At 53.2% G+C, this 26574-nt stretch overlaps 10 protein-coding genes across 10 annotated transcripts; 5 read left to right on the plus strand and 5 right to left on the minus strand.

The window, feature by feature from the left end:
* Window positions 1-505: 505 nt before the first annotated feature.
* CKM354_000637200 (uncharacterized protein) lies at window positions 506-1303 on the plus strand (the record flags this gene model as incomplete). The annotated part of the gene is made up of 1 exon (XM_044801685.1): window positions 506-1303. One exon carries the CDS (start codon window positions 506-508, stop codon window positions 1301-1303), a length of 798 nt encoding a protein of 265 aa, XP_044657620.1.
* A 1001-nt stretch (window positions 1304-2304) lies between these two features.
* Window positions 2305-2672, minus strand: CKM354_000637300 (uncharacterized protein; the record flags this gene model as incomplete). Its single annotated transcript, XM_044801686.1, has 2 exons — window positions 2305-2457; window positions 2514-2672. The coding sequence occupies 2 exons, from the start codon at window positions 2670-2672 to the stop codon at window positions 2305-2307; spliced, it is 312 nt and encodes a 103-aa protein (XP_044657621.1).
* A 6874-nt stretch (window positions 2673-9546) lies between these two features.
* Window positions 9547-11263, minus strand: CKM354_000637400 (uncharacterized protein; the record flags this gene model as incomplete). Its single annotated transcript, XM_044801687.1, has 3 exons — window positions 9547-9638; window positions 9728-9885; window positions 9942-11263. 3 exons carry the CDS (start codon window positions 11261-11263, stop codon window positions 9547-9549), a joined length of 1572 nt encoding a protein of 523 aa, XP_044657622.1.
* A 636-nt stretch (window positions 11264-11899) lies between these two features.
* On the plus strand, window positions 11900-12623 carry CKM354_000637500 (uncharacterized protein; the record flags this gene model as incomplete). Its single annotated transcript, XM_044801688.1, has 3 exons — window positions 11900-11990; window positions 12057-12398; window positions 12466-12623. 3 exons carry the CDS (start codon window positions 11900-11902, stop codon window positions 12621-12623), a joined length of 591 nt encoding a protein of 196 aa, XP_044657623.1.
* Window positions 12624-12968: 345 nt separating this feature from the next.
* On the plus strand, window positions 12969-14312 carry CKM354_000637600 (uncharacterized protein; the record flags this gene model as incomplete). Its single annotated transcript, XM_044801689.1, has 1 exon — window positions 12969-14312. The coding sequence occupies one exon, from the start codon at window positions 12969-12971 to the stop codon at window positions 14310-14312; it is 1344 nt and encodes a 447-aa protein (XP_044657624.1).
* A 755-nt stretch (window positions 14313-15067) lies between these two features.
* Window positions 15068-16997, minus strand: CKM354_000637700 (uncharacterized protein; the record flags this gene model as incomplete). The annotated part of the gene is made up of 3 exons (XM_044801690.1): window positions 15068-16002; window positions 16052-16665; window positions 16720-16997. The coding sequence occupies 3 exons, from the start codon at window positions 16995-16997 to the stop codon at window positions 15068-15070; spliced, it is 1827 nt and encodes a 608-aa protein (XP_044657625.1).
* A 1443-nt stretch (window positions 16998-18440) lies between these two features.
* On the minus strand, window positions 18441-19368 carry CKM354_000637800 (uncharacterized protein; the record flags this gene model as incomplete). The annotated part of the gene is made up of 3 exons (XM_044801691.1): window positions 18441-18812; window positions 18876-19169; window positions 19246-19368. 3 exons carry the CDS (start codon window positions 19366-19368, stop codon window positions 18441-18443), a joined length of 789 nt encoding a protein of 262 aa, XP_044657626.1.
* A 483-nt stretch (window positions 19369-19851) lies between these two features.
* On the plus strand, window positions 19852-20661 carry CKM354_000637900 (5-formyltetrahydrofolate cyclo-ligase; the record flags this gene model as incomplete). Its single annotated transcript, XM_044801692.1, has 2 exons — window positions 19852-20482; window positions 20537-20661. The coding sequence occupies 2 exons, from the start codon at window positions 19852-19854 to the stop codon at window positions 20659-20661; spliced, it is 756 nt and encodes a 251-aa protein (XP_044657627.1).
* A 252-nt stretch (window positions 20662-20913) lies between these two features.
* Window positions 20914-21279, minus strand: CKM354_000638000 (mRNA splicing protein SME1; the record flags this gene model as incomplete). Its single annotated transcript, XM_044801693.1, has 2 exons — window positions 20914-20966; window positions 21030-21279. The coding sequence occupies 2 exons, from the start codon at window positions 21277-21279 to the stop codon at window positions 20914-20916; spliced, it is 303 nt and encodes a 100-aa protein (XP_044657628.1).
* A 461-nt stretch (window positions 21280-21740) lies between these two features.
* CKM354_000638100 (uncharacterized protein) lies at window positions 21741-24717 on the plus strand (the record flags this gene model as incomplete). The annotated part of the gene is made up of 2 exons (XM_044801694.1): window positions 21741-21950; window positions 22012-24717. 2 exons carry the CDS (start codon window positions 21741-21743, stop codon window positions 24715-24717), a joined length of 2916 nt encoding a protein of 971 aa, XP_044657629.1.
* Between the last annotated feature and the right edge of the window lie 1857 nt (window positions 24718-26574).

Here is a 26574-nt window from a genome sequence, read left to right on the forward strand (position 1 = left end):
AGCGACCACGAAAAGCGCCACTCGATCTACTCCGAAGAGTTTGAAGCGCGACGCACACTGGAGTACTCGAGAAAGTGAGACCTGACGCGAAGCGCTGATGCAAGCCGAGAGGACGCGGAAGGCCGATGCACCCACTTTCATCTTTCCGACGTGCTCGCGCGATCCCTGGCCACCACATTCTATGAGCTCTGTTGGCGCTGTTCGACCACGCCGATTGTTCGCGGGCAATTTGGCGCGCACGCGCACTCGAACTGAGCTTCTCGAGAAGCTCCACAACAATTGACTTTGCAACAACGGACAACGCCACGGCCGCACCTGGTTGAAGATACTTGCCCCATCCTGCCGCACTACCTCGCCATCGCCAACAGTCAAGGCTGCAGTTGACGAAGCTGTCGCCACTGCACTGCAGGCACAGCAGGCCACAAACGACGTACGGTCGGCACAGCGAGATGTTGCGGTGGCGCAGATCGAAGAAATAGTGCGCCTCGCGCAGGAGACGCCCGAGATGTCAATCAGAGACGCCTGGATGCTTGCAAGAACACGATCAGAAGCACACCACGAGAACAGCCAGACTCCTCGAGCCCCTACCAAGTCTGATCCCATGCGAAAGCGAACATCCAAGAACGCATGGATCAACCTCGTGTGCAAACACGTGAGTGCATCAATGCGGTGTCGTATCCCGAACACTGCCAAGGTCGACATGAGAAGCCTCTGGGATTTCTTAACGGCTCTTTCGAGACCGTTTCGTTTCCTCGACTTGAGCAAGGAAGTGAGACAACGAATCTACAGCCTCGCTCTCGAAGAACAACATGCATACAGCGACGCTCTACCACCTCTTCTTTCCGTCAACAAGCAAATTCGTGAGGAGGCTAGCCCGGCATTCTACACAGAAACGCTCTTTACTGGCGATGTATGGTCATTCACAGAGGATGCCAACCCGCATTTGCCGAGCAAAGAAGTCGACGCAATGGTGCACTGGTCACGATCCATCGCTCATGACTGCATTCGACTCCTTCGAAAGTTCGAGCTACTCTACAAGGTGGAGGATTCCTTCCACGAGGAATGTTACGTAACCATCACGTTTCACTATTCCCCTGAGACTGGCCTGTCATATTGCTTGAACGAAGAGAGGTGCAATCGACGGAGCGGCATTCTGTCTGAGCAGTCGATCGCAGTTCTTGACAAGCATATTGCGCATGTTGATCAGTTGCGGCGGACATTGCATCTGCAAGGAGAGTCTATCATCATGGCTTTGGTCAGTTGGCCGGAGCTATGGGAGCCAGGCTCGCTGTCTTTCGAATGACTGAGAACGATTACTACGTGTCAGGTGTTGTAAGTACTCGCTAGTGTGTACCCGACGTACTGCTTCTAACCATTGCCAGGTCGGCCACCCTCAGATGTTCAGCAAATGAACTGGAGTACTGAAGTTCGAAGCATACGATTGATGTGCATCATGCAAGCAGCATAGCAGATACAGGCATCGGGACGAAGCGACAAAGTATCAGGCTCACATGAATCGTGCACCGAGTTCAATAGCCAATCCGGCAGTATCAACCGTGCATCTCTGTGCACGACTTTACTCCTTTCCGCGAAGTGTCGAGAAGGAGCAGCCCAAGTCGGCAAGCATCGAGTTCAACTGGAGCCGCGCCTTGACTCCTAGTCGACCTGTAGCTTGGAGCATAATCAGCGCTGAAACTTTGTACTTTCCATAGGCACTACAAAACCGCCGTTCTCCTTTTGAGCTCCATCGAGCACATCTCCTCTACGATGTGAGACGGATTACACCCATGACTCTGCTTGTGGTATGCTGCGATTGGCTACAAGGCGCGCTCATCAAATCTTGCGAGACCTCATATAGGGTGGAAATACTGTCACCGAATCGATCTCACCGCGATGGAATCATGTCTTTGGTTCGGGGGTTTTCTCTCTTTTGGACAGGACTTTACCCCCGTCATCAGGAACCTCATCTCGCGATAGTGAAGCAAGAGCTCATATCGGCGGTTCACTGGGTGTTAAGTACATGGATCCCAGCTCTCTTGTCAATATTCTCTGTTCGAAGACTACTCTCAACTCGTATATGGAGGAGGATGGGCGAAGAAAGAGACGTGGAATTCGAGTCGTGGGCGAAGGTGACTCTATCGAGCCCTCGATTTTTGGCTATAGAATTACAAAAGGCTGCATTGAATGACACGCGAAACAGGTCACAAGTAGAGATGCAAACAGCCACTCAGAAACTCCGCAAACGACCAACGCTCTCTTTCAGACCCATCAAACATCCCCCTCCACCTCCTCCATCTGAGACATCTAGCAAGTTCCACGGTAAGCACCCTTGACGTGGTCCTTGTCAACAATGTGAACCTCGCCAGAGTGGGCCTTGCAAGCGGCCTCGAAAGCAGCACCGTCAATGCGACGGATGTTGGCGTTCTCAGTGCAGACACCGGAGTCGTAGGTTCCTTGCTGGAGAGACGTCAATTTCGTTGTCATCTTAGTTAAAAAGTGTTTGAAGAGCTTACAGCGAAGTCTCCGCAGGCCTTCTTGGTGAGCTCCTGGTGAGTGGCCCATTTTTGACCGGTGCCGTCGTTGCGGAAGCAGCAGTTGTGCTCGGAGTGGTCGTTGCCAGCGAGGGCGAAGCCGGAGAGGGCGGACAGGGCGAGGATGATGGTGGACTTCATTTTGATGGTGGGTGGTTTGGAGATTTTTGGGAGAGGAGCTTGGTTGTCTGTTGTGCTGTCTGAATTGAACTGTTGCTGATGGGTTCCTTTCTCTGTGGGAAGGGCGGTCTTTATAGACCAACATCTCTTCGAGAGCCCCTCTTGAGTCGTTCTACATGTCCGCGTGGCACGATTGACACTGGGCTTCCGGGAACGACGGAGATGGGAGAGCCGTGAGGCTAGCACAATAGCACGACGTCCGTTGAACTTTCTTCCTGCTGTCTTGACCGCCGCCGAGGATGGTTACGAGAAGCCAGACCATGTTTCTGGTGTACGAAGGCCAGTAGGCGTAATTTTTCTCGGTCCCCGGCAGGGGTTCAGAGGACGAGCAGACACAACGCGTTCCACAGCATTGGCCAGAAAATCGCCCACGTTGCTGATATGGGAAGGTCAACGGGCGTTCCAGCGCGGTCCAATACAGGGGATAGGTGGTAAAGGAGGTACGAACAAGTCGTTCCACGCACTAAGGTACAGTTGTCCAGACCACTCGGTCGATAGTGAAGATGCTGATTGAGATTAGTGACTCTCGAAAGAATGCGAGGACCTCTTCCCCTAAGGCTCGTTGGCCGCCAGACGTGCTTACGCACTAGCAGCGACCAGGTCCCAATTTTTCGCGTAAGCAGGTGGCACAATGGCAAATTCTCACGTTGTCGATGGCGAGGAGTCGCGACAATCTGAATTTGCGTAGACTGTGCTGTTGTAATTCACAGTGTTGGATCAAAACAGTCCTCGTTCACTATACTTCCCCAGACTTTCCATCTTGTGTATAAGGTGCGGAGGTTCGACGAGTCCGGTGGACGCTTGAACGGCTTGGTCGATCAAGACTTGTGCTAAGCTCAGACCACGAGTGGAGTTAGCTTCTGTTTAGTGAAATCTTGGGTCTTTGGCGACTTGTCCAGTCTGCCAAAGGACGGGCCCACAAGGACAATCTTCTTTTCAGTCGGGTCGGTAGTCTCGAGATGATGCATTCGCTCAATGTGAGGCTGTGCCTTATTACGGCATGTGTAATGCCATATCGTCGGCAATTATCATTATCCATTCGGCGATACTGCTTGTGTGCTGGGGCGACTTTGACCCTTGAGGTCAGAGGATACCCGGACCGTGCCAGATCACGGACATCGAGGTGGCGCTGAATGGCTTTGGCGACCGGTACCCGTACCTGACGTTGTCTTCGAAGCTCCGCTCGATGTTGCGCCGACTGCCGTGACTACTCTGGATGCTCGTAGTAGCTTGTTACGGCAAATAGTTGAGCCAATGACCAATTTCCTTGATACGGCGCAGCTAGACTGGACGAGGCGCATGTTCCTCGTTGCGGGTGCCTGGCCGATACGATACAACCCTATTCTCAAAGTGCGTGATGTTTCATGCTTGGGGATACCGCGGGTCGTTCTCGGCGGCTCGCCCCATCTTCCAGAATATTTCTCGTAAGTGCTTATTACAGTAGGCCGCTGCTCAGCATCGAATCCGAGGTGAGCCAGCAAAGAAGACGATAGCATACGGCGACCCTGGGTTCTCCAGCACGTCCCATCGCTGTTTCTTCGGTATGCAGTCGTCAACTTCGTTCATTGCTCTCAGCGGCTCCTGCAAAGGAAACGAGCTCCATTTTCTTCGACCGTCTTTCGAGCACGTGCGGTCAGCAGACGCTTTCCCCACGTGTGTACTACGCCAAGAAGCATTGACGACGACCAGCAAATGCTTGCTCATTACAAGCTGTCATCCGCATCTACGGGACCACATGATTGAGACAGGGTGGTCAATGGACGGGTCATTTTTCGTGGCCATGCCGTCCGGACGGTGTCCGGCCGGATGGACAGCTAATGGGGTATCTGCCGGCCGGCATTATTAATGCTAGCGTCCGTCCGGACATGTAAGTGAATCACCGGTGTCCATGGCATGTGAATTGACCTTGTTGATGAGAATGTCGTTCCTAGGGGTGTTGTTAGGGTCTGGGTCAATTGATGAATAAGAGCGTGTTTGATTGGTCAGATGCCAGCCTGCAGAGACGCCGGCCCGTGCGCCGACCTCCCACGCGCGACTTCTCAGAACGCGACTGGGGACGCGTTTCCTTCACATGCCAAAGTCCCTCGATCGCCCACCTGATCATTGGCATTTACGCACACACCACGATGGCAGGCGGTACCTCCAGCATAAGCGCCACCCACAGCATCGACCTGACACAAATCCACGCCGAATCGCAGCTCGGAACCGTCCTCCGGACGCGTTATACGCGGACCGGCTTCCTCGTCGATGGAAAAGCTCTTCGCGACTTTTACCCGACACCGCCTGGCAAGGCAGAGCACAGAGCGTGGGTCTGGCAGCATGGTGAGGCTGTTACGCATCTTCAGAGCTTCACCAACTACTGGCTGTGTCGTCTGTGCTTCGACAGCAGCCATAAGGATCACAGGAAGGTGAAGGTCATTCGGACTGGTGGAGGAACGAACTCGATACGCAGACACCTAGGCAAGCATGGCTACGAGCTCGATGGCACGTACAAGCAGTGTAAGAGGCGTCCGGTAGACGACGGCAACATCGCTAGTATGATCAAGCGTCAAAGGACGACCGAGAAGACTCCTGTTGATCGTACCGAGTGGAGGTCGCTATTCCTCGAGTATGCCGTAACAGATGAGCACTCACTTCGCGCTCTAGCATCTGAACGACTGAAGCGGCTAGCTACGTATCGTCAACCTGTTCTCGAGATGCTATTCCCTACTTCTCACAACACCCCGCGAGCTTGGATCGTCGACTTGTGTAAGAAGACACTGCCTCGAGTAAAGAGCGATATGGCTACGGCGATAAGCGGCATCGCTTTGTCGTTTGACGCGTGGCTAGCAGACATCGATGGCGGCACCGACTTCTTAGGTGTTCATGCTCACTACTTCGATAAGGACTATCAGCTGAAGACAGTACTTATTGGACTCGTACCAACCTATGGCAATCACACTGGTGAAGAGCAGGCAAACATCCTTCTCAAGCTGATCAGACAGTATGATATCGCGTCCAAACTGACCTACTTTATGGCCGACAACGCGTCTAACAACGACACGACGATCGAAGCTATTAGGCGCGAAATACCAAGTCTCCGACACCCTCACAAGTGCCGCCTTCGCTGCGCTGGCCACTTCATCAACTTAGTCGTTAAGGCTATGCTCTACGGCGTCGACATCGAGTGTATTGACCAGGCTTGCAACGACATGAATAAGGAAGACGAGGAGCTCGAAGACAGCGAGATCGTATACGAGTTTCAACGCGCTCTATCTCTACGTAATGCCGTCGATCGTCAGACAGCATGGCGAAAGAAGGGCTGTGTTGGCAAGCTCCATAATATCGTGATCCATGCTCACTATAGCGAGGCACGACGACACGTCTTTCGATCAAAACAACGCGAGGCAGACACACGACTTGTCGAGCTAGTGTTGAACGGCGGGATTAAGTGGCAATCTGACCACGACATGATCGAGCGTGGCCTCGAGCTCAAAGATCCAATAGAGCTGTATTGCTTACAGTTCATTGACGACCTTCGTGAAGACATACTCACCGCGGATGACTGGGCCGAGTTGAAGGAGATATTGAAGCTTCTCAAGCCGCTGAAGATGGCGTCGCTGAAGGTCCAAGCAGATGGCCAACACTTCGGTGGATTGTGGCAGTCGTTGACAGCTTTGGAGTCACTGCTAACTACACTTGAGAAGGCGAAGTCAGACCATGAACACGCGGCCAACTCACACCTTAAGGCGATAGTCAATCTTGGTTGGAAGAAGCTCGACAAGTACTATCGACTCAGCGATCGCACGCCTGCCTACCGTGCCGCCGTGGCGTTACATCCATCGCTCAAGATGAGCTGGTTCGAGCAGCACTGGGGTGGTATGAAAGACGACAATACGCAGCGCAAGAATAAGGCGAAAGCGAAGTGCAAGCAACGGCAGTCGCAGCAGCAGAATCAAGACGATATCGAGGCGTCCACGCTATGGACAGTGAAGGCACGACACGCGATTGAAGAGCTCTATAATGAGTATAAGATGCGGTGTCCAGCACCAACAACTAGGCCGGCGACACGTGAACGCGAGGTCGACGATTACACGGCATCGTTAATGCTCACGGACACTGTGTTGCAAGACGATCTGCAGCGTTATCTTGCCGAGCCTCTGACACCTTATATGGTTGGCAACAAGCCTATTAATGTCGTCCAATGGTGGCGTGACAATCGCCAGCGATATCCATTGTTGTCCAAGCTAGCATTCGACCTACTGGCCACGCCGGCGAGCTCGAGCGCGTGTGAGCGTGAGTTTAGCTTAGCTGGCCACGTTCTCGACAATGAGAGGTGGCAGACGAAGACAGACTACGCACAATCACACCAACTACTGCGAAATTGGTTCAAGAACGACTTTGTGTTGAAGAGACACACAAAGGAGGTGGTAAGAGCGCAAGACGATCACTTTAGCGGCGACGTGGACAGTGAGATGTCAAGCTCATATGAAGGCAACAGCCAGCAGACAGACGTGCGAATAGAGGGCTAACAACACCTTCCTCTGGCTTCATTTTTCAACATCCTTCCTAATTAGGCAAGGCGAACAGCGGACAGGGCTCCGGTGGACGGCATGGCCAATGAGAGGCTCTCGTCCGGACGGACGGACACGGCCGCTGAATCGGCCGGCAGGGCCGGCAGCAGTGCTGTGGCCGGCCGACCTGTCCATTGACCACCCTGGATTGAGAAGGGGGTCTTTCGGTTCATTCCGCCCTACGCCAATAGATGGTCGCCGAGCTGCGTGTCTTCAGCTCGATGGTGCCAGAACGGCCCTGTTGCGTATTAATCAAATGTATAAATCATCAGTGTGCCAATTCGAGCGGCCATTCAGCGCCTATAGTGAAGTGCACTTGTAACAAGGATGCCGTTTCCTTGACGTATCCTGATTGGACTGTACGGGTCTAGACGATTTTCATGTTGAGCGTTGGACTGGATCAGCGCAACAGAACCAGAGGGGCAGCAAGGCTCTCAGACACGCATCCTCTGAACAAGTGAAAATGCCTCAAAGGCTGCGGGCGGCATGGTCCTTGCATTCCGCTGGGCGAATCGTCGAACGCAGATGACCAACTGCAATTCGGAAAATTGGGAGCCGAATTTTGGTGTAGTGTTCTCTGCAATCAGAACAAGCATCTTGGCATGACAGGTTGTTGCATGTCCAACAGGGAGAAGTGAAGTCGGTCGGCTCGTTCCGCTTACTTGGTCGGTCTTGGCTGCTTTCTACAACAGTGCAGAGGAGCTTCGGCTTTCCCATGCTGGAGGAGGTGCCAAACGGCTAACGTAACGGCGTCGAACATCCCATCATTACTTTCAACGTATATAGCTATAATGTAAGCTCTCTTTGGCCGTGCAAAGTGGCGCGAAAATGTTGAGCCGCACGAGAGCGCTCTGCAGTGACCACTTCTCCTGGACCAGGCTTTCTTGCCTACAACTCAGCCCGGCCCTCTGCACGCGTAGAATGTTCTTTGGTGTGGCTTACCACGTTTGCTAGATCATTGATCGTAACTCTGCACATGGTACTGCGGTCTCAGTAGTATCACCATAGCGACTCTGCTCTGCTGCGCGCGACTCAGATGAAGGGCAGCGCAGAATACTGTCGTGTTGCGACACGGTTAGATCAGTCGTCTTTCGTGTCTTCGACGCCAAGTCGCCAAAACGACGAAGCAACTACAAGTGATGCCAATCCCAACCCGCCCACCGGGATGAAGCTGCCTCCGTGCTCTTTCTCTTTGACTGGCCGGACATAGCGACTCCCGCGCCTGGCCAACGCATACCGTTTGCAAAGCTAATGCGGTACCTGGGAAACTTTCACTTGGCTGCCAGTTCTGCACAGACGCCGTGACAAAGCGGCAGAAATGTGGAAAACCTGCGAAGCACCAAGTTGAAACATCCCACCGTCATGCAAGAACCAGCGGTCTAGAAAAGAGACAGGGAAGCCGGCTGGGGTCTCAGATCGATGAATCAAGCAATCTCGTTCTCCCTGAGTAGCCACCATGCGATGGCTCCTTCTCAAATTCTCAGGATGCCTACCATTGGCGGCATTGCCTAAAAATCTGTAGGTTCTCATGGCATTCTGAGTACGAGAAGGCGCGTCTTCCGGTTGAACAGCTTGAACCGCCACCACACCACTCCCCCGATCCTCTGCATATTGTATTCATCATCAGCAAGAGAAAGACCGTACGAATCGGTGCGAGTGCTGCTGGTTCGGGAACATGCACGCGGTAGCCGGTACTGCACTTAACGAAGCCCTGGGACGGTACGATGGAGAATTAAGGAGGCAATTCCCCGCGCGCCTGACCATAGGGAAAGCGGAGCACCGCTCTTGCCTGCAGAGCTTTCGAGCTCTACAGCAGCTTCCTAGAGGCGAATGTGAGCTCTTGATGGTGATTGGGCGATGCTTTGACTGGCGACATCATCTCAGGAGTCTGCGAAAGATGCACAGCAACCCTGTATTGTAGCTAGTCGTACAGACTTGCCAGACCGGATCATCTGAGTAAAGCTCATAGCAAGCTTCATCAAAATTGGCAAGCGTCACGAGGTATTGACAGTCGAGGATGCAGAACTCGCAGGATTGCCTATCAGTTTTTATTTTATCGCCTGCCAACAGCTGCAGTCCGCTGTTGCCATCCCTGTTGAGCCATATAACGCAATATGGTCTACAATTCTTAGACTATTGCCAGAAGCTTCAACGCTCAAGCTCTCCCAATGGGCGAGCTCTTGCTCCCGCGTGGTTGGTTTGTTCTCAACATTGGTCCATTGGTCAATGGCACCGTTCGACGCGAAGGTAGATCTATGATTGGGAAGGCGAGGCCTGTATACTCATCTTCCGATGGTATAGTTGCCCCATCGCTCCCACGAATCGGCATTGTGCTCGATGATAGCGATGCCTTGTATTTCGTCTCCGATCTGGCCTGCATACTGTCAGATCACGGACTAGAGGTGGGGTCATGGAGCACGCGCAGTCACAGCTGGCACGTCCGAGCAGTGACCCTCCACTCACCGATAACGCCAACTGCGTCTTGCTCGCTCACCCTCCACCCGCCTGCTCCCATCTCACCCTGTCGCTTCCAGGCCTGGAACAACTTCGATAACTGTTCATCATGCTGTGGAATACCATTGTCCGTGATGGAGTTGCCCAATTGGTAGAGCTCGGAGTATCTGGCTGTTTGTTAGATTGTCTGCGCAAGCAGAGAAGCAAAGCTGTGTGTACGAACCGTGGCGCGGTATTGTTGTGCAAATTGCCCAGCTGATCAGTTGCCTCAGAGATGCCAATATCCCAGGTGAAGTCAGTTCTTCGAACAAAACCATTTGCCCCAAGCGTGAAGGGCAAGATGAGACGGAACGAGTCTGCATATACCATATGCTCGGAAGCAGTCGAGGAAAGATAGAGTCCTGGAGCGAAGCCAGCTTCGTCATCAATGTTCTTTGCGAACGGGAAGAGAAGCTCCGAATTTGAGGGCACTCGTTGCGTCAGCGACGAGAAGTAGTTTGAAGGCCAAGGCACTCGATTGGACTCTGGAATGGCAAAAAGGAGCGAAGGATGCTCCTGCAATGAGTCGCTCGTGCTTGTCTCGTCTGTTGTCGTGGCCGCGCTAATTCGTCTAGTGAGCTCCTCGGATGAAGGGACCTGCAATCCTGGAGCGATCCATTGGAATCTGGGCAGGCGTGCTCTCGTGCGAAAGCTCCGGCGGAACGTGGACAACGACAGCGATGCCGCAGTGTCTGGGTTAAGCAACACACGGGTCGTGTCGTCTTCCAATAAACTCCCGTCATTGTTGAGTATGCGCTGCTCGACGTTCTCCACCAAATCGTCCCAAGCGGAGAGTGCATCATCCAGATCACATTGCGCGACTTCGTTGAGTTGCCAGATTCCGCTCTGTTTGGTAACCTTTTCTCGGTCTACAAGAAAATGCCACGAGTCCAATACTTGCTCCAGGCAGGTGAACTTCTGGGTATTGTGGCCGTTGATCAGAAGAGGAATCTCGCCTTGATTTGGTACAAAGGTCGCCATGTGGTGGACTTGATCGAAGATGACACCAATGGAGGGACTTCTCTCGTGGTGTGATGCTTGAAATGCATACAGAGTTACAAAGCGATGGCGATCCAGATCCAGAGCGGCTGGGACATCGATCTCGAAATCGTCGTCATCTTCACTGTACATGTCATGGTCCAAAGTGGTGAGGCCTTGATACGCCTCGTTGACGCCGTTGGCAAACAAGTCGTCCGGAGAGGGTATGCCAGCAGTGCTCCAAAAGAAAGACTCCCCTGGTGCGGACACCCACGCAAGCTTGAGGAACTCCAGCACGTTGGGATGCAGCTTGCTCGAGACGTCTGATAGGCTGCTGCCATGTACATGCCACCACGTCTCTGGCCGCGCCTCGGCGGAGTTTTGGCCGCCGAGCTGGAAGCCTCGTTCCATGAGATGATTGTGCAGCGCAGCACAACGAGCAGCATCGAGCGGCTCGCCGAAAGCAGACGGATTCAGTGTGCCGCCCTCAGACGACCAATTCGGTCCCGTGATGCGTTGATCGGCCATATGTTTTGATGATTGTTGTTGAGGAGGAAGATTGGGTGAGTTGTCGAGCCTTGCGTCATGATACCACTACTGCGCCGCTGCCGAGACAATTCCAACAGAATGTGGGAGCGAAGGAAGCAAGACTGTCGAAGTGTGAAAGATGCGAGCGCTCTATGCCAGCCCAAGGACAGAAGGTATGGTGATGTACACAGAGGCCTCGAAACAGGGTTGCAGAAATGTGAATCGAAGAGTATCGTGATCAATTCATGTTCTCGTCCGCAGGAGCATTTTCGGGACCGGCATACTGTCGCGTCGTATGAGAAACCAAAGCGCGTTGATGGACTGGTCACTCTCCGCCAGGACATAGTTGTTTTGGATTTCCGAAACGCGCCTCGGAAGCTCCAATTGCCTTGTCATTGTCGTTCGTCGGGACGGAGTTTGAGAGTGAGGTGGTTGCCGTCTATGTATAGAAAGTCGGAGAAACTGTTACTCCGCTTCGCCGACAGCTCTCTCCACGAAACGCGTCCTCTGGCGATCTGACCTCACGTACTTTCGAGCTATGAGCTTCACAGCAGACATCCAGGTCACCACTTGACATCTTCCGAGCATCGCCGCCCTTCAGATCCTCAGCGCGCATCGCGCACTTCTACGCCAACGATGGCGGACATTCAGCCCTCCTCCGGCGACCTCAACTGGCGATTGAGCGCCCATCCCATCACCCTCGTCACCTTTCTCGCCTTTCGAATCTGTACGCTATACCTCTCCCTCTCCCCTCAACCCTCACACCCACTAACCAACTCATTCTAATGTATAGCCTCCCTCCTCGTCTACCTCCTCGGCATGATCTTCACCACCAACTTCGTCATGATCTTCATTATCACCATCATCCTCCTCGCCATGGACTTCTACTACCTCAAAAACATCGCCGGCCGCCGACTCGTGGGGCTCCGCTGGTGGAACGAAGTTAACACAGGCACAGGAGATTCGCATTGGGTATTTGAGAGTGCGCCGCAGGCGAATGAGCCCGGAGGAAAGATTGTGAATGCGACGGATAAGAGGTTCTTTTGGTTGGCGTTGTATGCGCAGCCGGGACTTTGGGTTGCGTTGGCGATTGTGGCGTTTGTGAGGTTGTCGTTTGTTTGGTTGACGTTGGTTGGTGAGTACTTTCCTCGTTCTAGGGGGAGGATGGGCAGAGGATGTTGTGCTAATGGTTTGCGTTGCAGTCATTGCCCTGGTTCTTACGATTACGAATACGTTGGCCTTCTCGAGATGCGACAAGTTCAGTCAGGCAAGTGGACTGGTGGAAAGAGGGTTGTTCACAGGGTCACTGGCACGCAATGTGGGGGGAGCCATGTTTTCGAGGTTGATCAATCGCGGGTAAGCTAGGGTCGTGAATATTCCATGTAGGTCGCACTGGAATGCACCACATGCTACACTTCAGCCGTATTGTGGCGAGCAATGTTTATTTCGTGCGGGTGTCATGTGAGTATGCATGTGCGTTCGTCGATTCGTGCATCAGTTCACTTCTGGTGTCCTGAGGCAGCGTCGTCTCCACTTTTGTCTGCTTAGGTTGCGAGCTTGCTTTCTGCCCGCACATCTCGCGCTGGCTCTCTCCAAACAACATCGCCCCGCTACTTGACAGCGTTCCGCGAACCACGCCAACACGCCAACACACACCTCTTCCGCGGCTGCTGCACAGAGCGGCAACCGTGATCGACCGACCGACATGGCTTCGTATTTCGAAGTGGTTTGGCGCGAGTGTACTGACCGCCCTCTGTCGAAGAGACACAACCTCGAATTCGACATTGCAGACGTGCAACAAATTCAGCAACAGCAACAAGCTCTCGAAGATGGCCTGAGCAAGTCGCTAACGCTTCTCAACACCATTCCGGGAACAGAAGCGGCAACACAGCAGATACGTGTCGAACTGGAGACACTACGCGCAAACGCTCTGGCCATACGCCGCCCTGTCGACCAGATGTGGGATCTGGTGCCTGTGCTCATGCGTCCTACCAGTGGCGCCGCCGCAGAAAAGGTCTTTGGAACACCGGAGCTCCTCGAGGAGATTTTGACATTTCTGCCGACCCGCATGAAGCTCGACTGTATGGGAGTTCAGCGTCGTTGGTACGAGGCCGTCATGGGATCGGTCAGACTCAAGCGTATGCTCGGTCTTGAGCTCTACACTGACGACTTCTATCACTCTCCCTTCGATCATCATCTTCACAGCGAACGCGGCTGGGATCCCGATTATCCCTTCATGTGCAGCTGGGATCCGTGGGCGAATTATTCCCTCTTCGGCGATTGGGGATGCCCCGCTTTGGATCACGCAGGCTGCTCGGGTGGTCCGGAGTTAAGGGATGAGATTGAAAATGTTCAGCTTCGAGGAACCTTCCACTCGGGCAGCAAAAAGAAGACATTCGGGTCGCGAGTCGGCGACATGCGCATCTCTCACCCACCGATTCCATCCGTTCATGTCTCAGTTTGCTGCCATGATGGGTGGGAAAATTGCTGTGATCACCCACACAACGAGACCATGGAAACAGAAGCACCCTCACCAGAAGGCTTCACGGTCCGAAGCTTGTACGATGCTGTTCAGGATTTGATGGAGGTTCACGCAGCATGCCGCTGCACTTTTAGGCCAGATTCATCTGCAGCCACCCGTATCGGTGTCAGCGCAGTGTTTCATATGCGCGAGGACGATCCTCTCTTAGAAGAGCGTCGGAAGCGCAAGGCTAAGCTCGACTTGGAGCTTGCAGAGGAGGAGCGCGAACGTGAGGAGCGCAGAATGCAGGCCACATTAGAGTTTGAGTCGGCAATTCAGCAGGAGGGCGAGAACAGCGGCGAGCCTGGCTGGACATCTACGGTGAGCGATTCATACGCTACATCTAGTCACGGCTCCGACAGCGACTACGATGAAAACTCGATGAATGAAACGCAACTTGACGACGAACTCGAGCAGATCGCCGATGCAGACGATGCAGACGATGGTGACGATGCCGAGAGTTGGGGAGGCGAAATTGCACACACGGAGACCGATGTTTCATCGCAGGATCAAGGGGAAGGCTGGTAGGCAATGAGCAGACTGCCTTTGAGACTGAGCGCACGGAGAGGACATAATGAACTCGAGCGGCACCTTCAACGTTGAGGATTGCAGAAGCGTCATGCTACATCTGCGACACGAATACTGCTCTCTTCAACACAAGAATGATTCAACAAAAGTACTTGCTTTTCACACAGATTAACACCATCACAGACAGCACGAGCTGCAGTCTTGCATGCATTTCCCTTTACATGAATGAAAGGAGGAAAAGGCCACAAAGAGCTTCGACCGCAACAGAAGCGACTATTACGGCCTGCCTTCTTCTCTATGTACTTGAGCTGACAGTATCACAATACAGAACGATGAAAACCCAACATTAACTGCCCCAATACTGATGAAGTTTGACGCCTGTACAGAATGATGACCGTTCTGCCTCCCTCCTTGCCTGCACGATGAAAATGAGACATAGTGCTGAAGTGAAGTAAACAGATACCGGGGGTATAAAGCTACGAACGCCATTACTCTTATGCTTCGAGGACAGAGAAGAACGTTATTCTCCGTGTCATGCCTTCATGCTCGCTTCTCCATTAACATGCTTTTCTTTCTGCAGTGTCGATTGTGCATACGCTCGATGCTCATATGAAAAGGACTGGCATGCAAACCATCCAGGTCGACAGCCGGTAGCCACGCAGTCCGCAGATGACCGAAGCGAATATCCTGCTCACAGCCAAAACATACCCAACACCCTTCTCTCGTGCTGTGATCCTCCAAGTTCGTCTCTTGACTTAGATCATCACACCCTTATTCTGCTGCTTATCAACCCGGTAATTCTTCCAAATGGCAATCGCCGGAATAGCAAGAACGAGAACCGACACAGCAGAAATACAGCTATAATACTGCACTTGTCCCCAAGCATAATTGATCGCCGTGCGCTCGACCGTGCCCGGATTGTAAGTCTCCTGGAGTAGGTAACCCCCAAGATAGATCTTCTGAACCTGGTCCTGAAGGTTCGCAGGCAAAGCTCGCGAGAGCGCTTCGGTGAACGTGTTGCCGTAGATCGCAGTGGAGACGGCAGTACCGATGGAGCCACCGATGTTGGAAGCGAGGTAGATGATAGACAACATCATTGGAACACCTTCGCGGTCGGCAGCGGTCATGACGGCCATATCCTCACCGATGACGAGAGTTCCTCCGGCGACGGCGATGAAGATTTGACACATGACGACGTAGCCAATACCGTAGTCTCCGCCGCGGAAATGAACCATGAGACCAGATCCGAGGAACATGAGGGGAAGACCGAAGAAGAGACAAGCATTCTTGAAGCGCTTGGAGTAGTAGACCCAGGCGCCGAAGACTGGGGACCAGAAACACGAACCAACGTTATAGATCTGTGCCATGTAGCCTGCGTCTCGGACGGTGAGGGCGTAGGTGACTTTGACGTAGTTGTAGAATTGGAGGTCCCAGGAGTAGAAGCTGAAGTAGAGGACGGCGGCCAGGACGCAGGCTCCGAGGACGGTGCGTTCGCGGATGAGTTCCCAGCGGACGAAGTGGACGCGAGCGAAGTAGCGTTCCCAGACGTAGAAGACGGGGAAGAGGCAGACGCCGATGACGACCATGGCGATGAAGGTGGCGGAGGAGAATGAGGCTCGGCCATAGGATTGGAGGGAGAATGGGAGTAGGAAGAGGACAAAGGCCAGCATGAGAAGGACGCAGCCGACGACTGGAAGCGTTGTTAGTGAGGGGTGGAGCAGAGTGAGAAGGTCACTTACTGTCAAACTCATGGAAGTAGTGCATGAAGGACTGCATCGCAGTGCGCCCAGAGCTCTCCCTCTTCAGCAGACCCATCTTCTCAGCTTTGCGCTGGTAGAACTTGAACACAATGGCCAGTGGGAGGAAGACGACTGGCTGAATGATGCAGAATGCACCAATAGCCCATCTCCACGTTGTAGTATCCAAGAACGCTTGCCCTGCAAGGGGGCCAGTGAAGGCAGTGCAGATGAAAGGTGTCGACACAAAACCCCATGCGAAGGCTCGGTTGCGAAGACCGGTGGTATCAGCCACGAAAATATCGAGGATGAGGTAGACGGCATCGTAACCGATCCAATACAGCACATAGCCAGCGGCATAGCTGTTAACACCGTCGCTGGATGCGATGATGAGAATGCCGAGCAGGTAGACGCCGAAGAAGACGAGGTAGCCTTCAGTACGGCCCCAGATGTTGAGCAGCTTCGCAATGGGCAGCTTCAGCACTCCACCGATGATGGTCGCGAGGATCTGAGCGGTGGTGTAGGCGGGAGCGGTGCTGAAGTTGGCGTATGCGTTGACGGAGGCCACAGACATGATCGACGACTGGAGAGCCAGCATGAAGAAGCAGACCCAGATCCTGTGGGGCGCTAGTCAGTGAGGGAGACGATCATGGGGAGCTTCTTCTACGTACCATGCAAAGGTAGCATAGAGGACGGGCTTGGTCCAAACAAGGGCGGCAGCTTCTGCCTTTTGGATACCTTCGGGGGCATCGGCAGTAACTTGATCTGGGTGTTGCTGAACCTCCTTGTCGTTCTGAGCTTCGAGGCTCAGAGCATCGCTGTCGGAGTTGACATCTTTGGAGTGAGACGTTTCGACAGGCGACTTTCCGCCAACATCGTCAGTGACGGCAAAGGCCTCCGCAGTGTGCTGCTCAGTCTGGCGACCGCGAGTCTGGTCGAGGACACCCATCGTGAGCCGTCGACGTCCACAGAACGACTGTCGAATGGGTGGAGGTGCTGTCGAGGTGAGTGTCGATCAGCAAAGTGAAGTGAAGGCGATGGAAAGATCTTGTCAGATTGATAAGATGGCTCGCTTCTTGAGGAAAAGGCGCGTGCTGCAGGTCTTAGAAGAACTCCACTTCAGCACCAACGCTCGAGCGAGAACGCGCGCGCTGCTCGGGCACTTTGTCATTTTGGGTTTGCACTTCTTGTTCGCGCTGCCATCCCACGCAACGGAACGAACGATATGTGGTCCCGGCCCTGACCCATTCGTCCTACTGGAGGAAAGCTTTCCGCTCTGTGCCTCATGTCGAATGAGCATGGCCCTCACACGCTAGACTCGGCAAGTCGGATCAGATAATTTTCTCGCCTTGCCAGGGTGTGGCGTGGCGGCGAGGGCGATGGCGCTGATGCAGCTCGTGCATGTGCAAAGTTTGTGTGGACGCGACGTCTGCAGTTCAAGCGCCGAGAAATCGGCCAGTTCTTGCATCAACTTGGCCTGTCGGACAAGCATTTCCAAGGCTTTGTTGCCGTTCTTGTGCCTCTGCCGACAGAATCAGTCCACTCTTCCATTGCCGAGATCGGGTGGCATGGATGCTGCTCTCGCACGAACGCGACGACCTCCGCCGATGATGCTGGCTCAGATCCCGCTCAGCGGCCGCGATCTCGAGCGTTGCATCTTGCATCTGCTACTGTAGCTCGTCAAAGTGTCTTCCCACGTGGGTGAAGAGGAAGTGAAATGCCAGCACCAACGTTAGAAGGGAATCATCGGCAGAAGCAGCAGCTGTGACCAGAAACTCTGTCCCGGCGGGTGGCAAGCCCACACGTTACACGCCTCGGAAGCAGTCGCCGGTTGTTTGCTACACTTCTCCTCCCTAGATGTGCCGTTCTCATACTGAGGCAAGGAAATAGGAAAGAAGGGAGGCAATGGTATAAGAAGTGGGTGGCGGTATATAATGCAAAGTTGCAGAGTTCCGCCAGCCAAGATTGATACAAGGAAGGGTTGAGGAGCAATGGTTCTTTCCTGCTCAGAATGTGATGCTCTGTTTTTTTCATGTGCAGTGCTTCGGCGCTACCTCACAGCATCCCAACAGAATGAGAAACGGAGAACAAACATATTGCAATAATGCTGTCCTTGTCGGGATTTTGATGCTCTGCCACTATACATACACTTCCTGCGTGTCCCACGTACTTCATGCACACACGCTCGCATCATCTGAGCCATACCCATAGCTGGCCGCAGCCATCCTGCTTGCTGTTTTCCGTAGACGCCATATCAGAACGCCATCCCGTGCCCATTTTGTAAAACGCTCATTATGCTCTTGAACCCCACTCCAGATCCATGCGCATGCATGCCTCGCTAGTCCTGTTCTCATGATATCCATACAGAAACGCCTCATTGAAAGAACATCTCCTAAATCCTCAGCCCCAGTCGTCTGGGTCCAAAATACAACAGTCCTCCAATTCCTGTAAACGCCAGTCCAACCCACCACAGCCGATCAGGGTTGATATTTTGCACCAACATGTCGCCGCTCTTGCCTTGCTCAAACTTGCTCTTCCAGTTCAACGGAACTTCCATGTACGAAGCAGGACCCCCATCTTTCAACCCTCTCTTGCTCTTCTTTCCAGCCTTCGCTGTCTCCGTTGTTGCGGCGTGCAACGTCGTGGTAGGAAGCATCTGCGGCGGTTCGAAGGCAATGTAGAAAGGTTGCATCGGTGTCCCGTCAAACTCCCAAAGATTGAGTCGTTTGACATTATGGTAAGGATCGGTGAGGACTTGGTATTGCTGTAACAGGACCTCCAGTCAGCTCCCTCTTCCACAACCTTTGTTCCTTCTCCAGATACGCACCTTGAACGTCTCGCTCTGATTGTACCTCGTATAAATCGCATTCTCATTATCGCACGGTTTGCTGAGCAATTGTCTCCCATCCGAAGCAATAGGGGTCAAAGCTAACGAGCCATTCGATAATTGCTCCCATGTGCCATGTTGCCATTGCATTATCCCGCCAGGACAGTTCGGTCGAACGGGGTTCGCGATGGCGCGGTAGTAGGCTTCTTCGTAGTAGCCATCCGCGGTGAAGGAGTAGGAGATTCCAGTATGGGCAGGTTCGATGAGTTTGTCGTTGACGGCGTCGTAGAAGCCCTGAAGAGAAGATGTGTAAGTTGAGAAATCTACCGGGGGATAGGTAGGGTAAGGGAAAGGTGGTGGTGAGACATACAGGGCCGGTGAGAGTCTTGCCGGATTTGGTGGACCAGGTGCCTACGATGTCTGAGGGGAGAGCGGCGTGCGAGGATGCGATCAGGCCCAGTCCAGCTGCGGCGAGCGCGAGTGTGCGGCGCATGTTGTGTGTCTGTGTCGAGTGGTGTGTTGAACGAGTGTGGGATGCGAAAGCAACAAGCGAGGCGAGAACGCAACGGGTGGTGAAGAAGTGGTTGCTGCGAAAGCTGGTCGCGTGGAAGTCGTGTTTGTCCACAATGGGGAGTCGCCCTGACGCTGATCGTCTTGGCGCTCAAGATAGCAACACACAAGGGAAGGACAATGCCACGATTGATCAATGAAGGATAATTTCCTGGCGCATATTCTCTCCTGGTTATCATGAAAGCAATGACAGGGAGACTGCGTTGTCAAGACTTCCATTGAGAAGCAACTCCGAACAATTCTCTTATCGCCAACATCCCAGCACCCCGCGCTCAGCACCAAGAACATGAACAACCTCATACCAACTCGTTTCTGTACTACCACGCGAAGCCTCCTTCATAAATGTTCAGTCCCATTATCAAAAGCGCCCTGTATTATCAGCCATTCTCGACAACAGTCTCTCAGCATGTCCTCCCACGACTCCCAAAAAGAAGCCAAAAAAGCCCTCCGCTCAGAAATAAAATCCCGACTCTCTCAACTCTCGGCACAAGATCTCACAGCACAATCCGAAAAAGCTCAGAACATCATTCTCAATTCTTCACAATACAAAAATGCGCGACGAGTTGGGATATATCTCTCTATGCCGCAAAGTGAAGCGCAAACGGATATCTTGATCAGAGATGCACTTTCAGCCTCATCATCGCAAGCGAAGACAGTCTTCGTGCCATATATTTACTCGGTCAAGAATGATGATGCAACATCAAAGAAGCGAACGATCAAAGCCATGGATATGATGCGGCTGAAGACGATAGAGGAGTATACTGGGCTGGAGAAGGATGGGTGGGGAATTCCGAAGTTGTCTGATGAGGGGATCGAGGAGAGGGAGAATGCGATGGGATGGAAAGGGCTGTCGATAGACACTGATGGAAGTCGAGTGGAAAAGGATGATGATGCAGCAGAAGGTGGCCTGGACTTGATCGTGGTGCCTGCTGTGGCGTTTGATCGGAAATTGAACAGGCTGGGTCACGGCGCAGGCTTCTACGACAAATTCCTCACGCGGAATTTTGGTGACGAGAAAAGGAGGAAGCCATATCTTTGTGGGTATCCTCACGCACTCACTGGGTTCGCCTCCCGCTGACTTACTTCCGCAGTCGGACTCTGTTTGGCAGAGCAGATCGTGCCAGACGGGAAACTCGCGACGGAACCTTGGGACTGGAGAGTAGACGCCGTGGCCGTGGGCAATGGCACATTGCTGACTTCAGATGATATCCAATGAGCATTACAGTGTACCGCATTTGAGTGCGCAGCATGAGGGCGACTCACTTTTCGTGCCCGATTTTGTCCCCTGTTGTGGACATGTCCTCCTTTCACAATTTGTTCTCGCAAATCGCGAAGCGGTGGTCGCATCGGGTTTCTGCGCCTTTTGTTCTCGTTCGGAGCATGGCTCTGCCGTGCCGAGTGTACGCGCACTCGTCGCATCCGCACACGATTCGTTTCAGCGTGACCGTCTTCTCATAGCATCAAGCTCTCACGACAAACTCTGGATCAGGCACACGTTGTCGCCCTTGAGCAATATTTGACCTGGTTGCGCACGTCACGTCAGCTCCCAATCTTTGTCCCAATTCATGAACACCTGGCACTCACCCAATTCCCGCCTATCTCCCGGCTTCTCCTCTGTGTCCGTGGCCCCCTTCGCAGGCTGCTTCACCTCCACTGCATCATCGATCACCAGGTTCATGAACTCATCGAACCCTCGGATCTTGCCCTCAATTCGGATGCCCAGCTGTTCGTACAGCCAGATTTGAACTGTGCTGTGTTGCTGCAAGAGCTTGAATATGAAGTTGATTGGCGGAAGGAGGACCTTTCGCTGGCCGCCGCCTCTGCGATCGCCCATGTTGGAGTTTTGTGGTTGTGGTTGGAGGTGCGGTTGGTGGAGCGCAACGGGGCGCGGCGCGGTGATTCACGTCGTGGTCGCGTGAGTCGTCTGCGTGATTTGGATTGTGTGCGACGGACTGTCAGGGTAGATAATGGATGTCTGGTTGTAGTCTCGAATTCGATGCGGTGGTCGCGAGGTGCAGCTGCAAGTCTCCCGAGACTAAAGTTTTGGAAAGCGCGCACGGACTCCGTCGAGCATGGCAATCGGCAGGAGCGCTCTACTCTTCTTTGGTGGGGCTGCCTCTTTTACCACAAACAATCACATCCAGCAACAACAACCGTTTTCCCACCTTCTAACCCCTCCCACGGTCTTTACTCACTCACTACAAACTTCGCCCGACCACGAGAAATGATCAGGCGGACAACGAACTGCGCCCATTTCCTCTAAGCCAACAGACACTCCCACTCCACGCCGCAAACATGACCGTCAACGAGGCCTTTGCGCCGGTGCTGTCTGCTCTGGCCATCATGTCCAGCAGCGCCGAGAAGAGCCAAAAGACGCAAGCGCATGCTTTTCTGGAGCAGTTTCAAAAATCACAAGACGCCTGGACTCACACTTTCTCCATCCTGCAATCGGCACAGTCAACAGACGAGGCGAAGTTGTTCGCGGCGACGACGTTGAAGGGAAAGGTAAGGTAAGAGCAGTGGGAAGGCAGCAATGGAGCAGGACTGACACAGGATCTTCCACCAGATAATCTTCGACTTCCACCAGATTCCCCGGGAATCATGGCCACAATTACGAGATACCCTGCTTGCGACTGTCGCACAGTATGCAAAGGGCCCGAAACCGATCCGGACACAATTATGTGTATGTTTGGCAAACCTCGCCATTCTCATGCTGGACTGGAAGAATGTGCTGCAGACGGTCGTGAGCACACTGGGCAGTGACCAGGCGGGCATCTCCTGCGTACTGGAATTTTTGCATGTGCTGCCAGAAGAGGTGACAGAGGGGCGTAAGATTGCATTGACAGAAGATGAGCTGCGAGACAGACAGGCGGAGCTGTTGGAACAGAATGGCCAGCACGTACTGCAACTGCTCATCCAGTATGCGCAATCATCGCCTGAGGCAGTCAACAATCCACAACTCATGGAGTGCATCACATCATGGATCAGAGAAGTGCCGCTGCACGATATCGTCAGCTCGCCGCTGATGGAGGTTGTCATGACGGCAGTGCAAGGAGATGCTTCGTTTGATGCAGCGGTGGAGACACTGTGTGGCATCTTCAAAGAGACGAGAGAGGTGGACGAGAACATGGACACGATTAAAGCATTATATCCCCGACTGGCGACTTTGGCACCTCGAATAGCGACCGCGTCCGATGAGGAAGATTGGGAGACGTTCAAGGGTGTGACAAGAGTGTTTGCAGAAGCAGGAGAGGCCTGGGTCATACTTGTGGCTAGGGAACCACAGCAGTTCAAGACTTTGGTGGAGGCCGTGCTGGAGTGCTGTCGCCGGGACAAAGAGCGAGAAGCTCTGAGCCAGACGTTCAACTTCTGGTACGAGCTGAAGCAGTACATCACTTTGGATCGATACATGGAGGCGCGAGTCCAGATGGTCGATATCTACTCAGCACTCGTCGACATCATGATCACACATCTGCAATATCCGTACGCGGAGAACGGCAACGACACAGACCTGTTCGATGGCGATCGAGAAGCTGAAGATCGTTTCCGCGAATTCAGACATCAGCTCGGAGATGTGCTGAAGGATTGCTGCGAAGTGATCGGCGTCACCGATTGCCTGCAAAAGAGCTACGTGTTGATCGAGAAGTGGGTCAGCGAGTTTGGCCCCCAAGCACAGAATGGCCTGGTTCCACACTGGCAGAGACTTGAGGCTCCGCTGTTTAGTATGCGGGCAATGGGCCGTCAAGTGCCGTCTGACGAGAATATCATGCTGCCACGACTGATACCACTCATTGTACAGATTCCGGACCAGGAGAAGGTGCGCTTTCAAGCGGTCATGGCGCTGGGACGCTACACCGAATGGACAGCACAACACCCGGACACATTGCAAGATCAACTCAACTTCATTATGGCTGCCTTTTCGCATTCGTCGAAAGAAGTCGTTCGGGCGGCTGCGCTCAGCTTCAAATTCTTCTGCAACGACTGCGCGGAGCTGCTCAAGGGTTATATGCCTCAGATTCAGCAATTCTATGAGACGAATCTTGATGCATTGCCGCCGACCAGCCAGGAGGAGACAACAGAAGGTGTTGCTTCTGTCCTCGCAAAACAGCCAATCGACGCACTGTATTCGAACGTGAAGCTCTGTTGCGATCCGATCGTGCGCCGCCTCATGACCATGGCGCAGAACGCCACCGAGAAAGAGCAGAAGTTGGCGATTGCAGATCATCTGAACTTGCTGACCATCTACATCCAGTGGGTGACCCCGTACATCGGACCTTCAGAGCCACATCCGGTGGTGCAATACTGCCAGGAAATCTTCCCTGTCCTGGCCACGATTTGCGAAAGCTTCATCCAATTCATACCGATTGTGGAGCGCGTCTGTCGGTGCTGGAGATACATGGTCCTCTCATACCGCGTCCACGCTGCTCCGCTATTACCAAGCCTGGCTGACAAGCTCTCGACCGGATTTGCAACCAGCAGACAAGGATGCTTCCTCTGGGCGACAGATAGCATCATCCGCGAGTTCTCCGACGAAAGCGAATATGTCTCTCGACAGACGACCGACCAAATCTACGCGTTTTACGAACAACAAGCGACCGCCTTCATGCGTGCACTCAACGATCTTGCACCTGAGGAAGTGCCTGATGTCATTGAAGACTTCTTCCGCCTGTCGACCGACGTGCTTCTGTACCACCCGAACAAGATTGTAGCTTCAGACTTGATGGGTACTATCCTTCGAGCTGCAACAACGTCACTGACATTGCTGAAGGAGGAGCCGATTATTGCCACACTGCACTTTCTTCGGGACTTCCTGGCGTATGGCGGAGAAGACGCGCCATCTCCATCTTTTGACGCGAACGACGGCACTTACAGCAATCGACCAAATCCTCCCCAGATTCAGCAGACAGTGAAAGAACTCGTAAAGGCTACCGGCGAGGACTTGACCCAACGCTGCATGACCGGCATGATGTATACCTTCCCGCCAGACTGCTTTCCCGATGCCTCCGGTGTGCTCCTTGCTCTCTTCCAACTCTTGCCCAAGGACACCGCGAACTGGGTCGGAAAGACTGTTTCAATGCTTCCTCCCGGATCCATTGCCCCGCAAGAACAAGAACGACTCCTGCGCAATATCGGTCAACGCATTGACAACGGAGAAGTGCGCAAGATTAGAGGTCTTCTGCAGGATTTCACAAACTCGTATCGTCGACGGAATGTTGCTCCGCGCGAGGGCTTGGGTCGGTTGGAAGCCACGAAGTTTAAATTTACTGGTTAGAAGTCAGAAGGTAAACGGCGTGCAATAGGTAGCAGACGAGATTCTGGTTCCTCTCGTGCTGATGTGGCGCGTGCCTGGTGGGTTTCGATGCGTGGTTATTCAGCGGAGGCGGCAGCAGAGGGCAGGCGCAACGGATCGAGGAGTTGATTGGAAGTGTTACGAGGATTGTTGGAAGGAGAACAGCAACCGTGGCGCAGTGACAAGGCAATTATCGAGTAGCCTGAAGCTGCAGGAAGTCCTGGCAGGGAAGATGAAGCAAGGCATCCATGAGTATCTTGCAGAAGGATCCGCACGCATTTCTTGGACGGGTGGAAGAAAGTTCTGGGTGAATGTTTTAGATTTTAACATTCACAGCATGCATGCATGGGCATCAGGGCCCTGATCGGAGGATACCCCTATAAATACAATGTTCTCTTCTTTCCATGCCTCTGGACGTCCCTTCTGTGTTCGAGAAGATTGTACAGATATGGTTCAAGCAGACCTGGGTGAATCTTTCGGGGTCGACCGATCAGTGGGCTTGCTACCACGTTATGCGAAGCCGCTTGCAGAAGGATCTTCTTGGAGAGAATGACCTATCAAATCGATCGCACAGCATTATGCTCAATATAACGACTGGCGTCTTGGTATCGAGAAGCTGAAACATTTCAATAGTGGCACGTTGGACGCCTATAAAAACAAATATCTAGACTCCTGTGCAGAAATCGACCGTTGCTCCTGGTGCCTTCATACCGTATATGTGGGACGATGAGGAACAGCACAGGAGAGCAAATATAGAGGAAAATGACATGTTTTTCTTCCGTCCTTCCGATTTTTCCTTCGCGATTCGTGGACTTCATGCTTCGTGCTCGTGCCTCCAACTCTGCTGCTGGCTTGTTCCGTAATACGGAAGCACTGTGACTACCGCGACCAGCAGACGCAGAAGGTGGTCAGTGTCGAACGTCATCTGCGTCGTGGTGTCGTCGATCGCGCATGATATCGTGCATATAGACTGAAATTGTCCCAACGCTGTGGATTGTGGCAGGGACCAGCGTGAATGCCGCTTTACGTTGTCAGTCCATTGGGCTCGGAGACAAAGGGTCGAGCTTTCGCTTGGTTGGCCAAAAGTACGTGGAGAGGACCTTCAAGTGGGCTCTGCGCAACGTGCCTCGCTACGCCGTGAATGGTGGCCCAGGTGTTTGTGATGCAGGATCATGTTGATTACGCCCGAATTCTTGCTGTCATAGAGCGGAGGAAATGGCTTTTCTGTGCTTGTGCAAGGTTCGCTCATCGGAATCTTCTTTGGCCCCTTTCTGTCGGACCTGGGCTTGAACATTTGTTGTTGGGTGTTTGCTTTTCTTTTCGTTGCTGTTGCTTACTGTTATTGTCTTTCTTCCCACTTGGAGGACGGACTCGCTTGCCTTCCCTTCTGGCCGCGTTTCTTCCTTTGCTCTTTACGCTCAGCAAGGATCGTCATGTAATCCTGCGAATGAATCTCCTCCTTGTGAAGGAATTGTAGATATTGATGCATTGAAGTCGTCTCCATGCCGGAGGCTTGATGTGCTGCAAGTCGAGCGACCTGAGATAAGATGGAGTGATCATTAAGCTGCACATCGTTGTCTTGATGTTGATCGCTGGCGTCGCGATGCTGATAGACCGGTCCGGTGAACGAAGTGACGACCCGCCAGGCTCAAGGACCGCCAGTAATGTAGTAGCTTCATTTCGGTGCCTGGATCAGTTGATGATTAGATCGCTGTCGCAAAATGATGGCATGGTCGAGCTATTCCCCTGTTCTGCACTCAGAGGCTTGTCTTGACTCGAGCATGATGCTGCGCCTAAAGTCAGGATGCTGGAAGACTGTGAGTAAGACTTCGAGAAGAG

Source organism: Cercospora kikuchii (assembly GCF_019650295.1).
Source record: "Cercospora kikuchii DNA, contig_00004, whole genome shotgun sequence".
NCBI lineage: Eukaryota > Fungi > Ascomycota > Dothideomycetes > Mycosphaerellales > Mycosphaerellaceae > Cercospora > Cercospora kikuchii.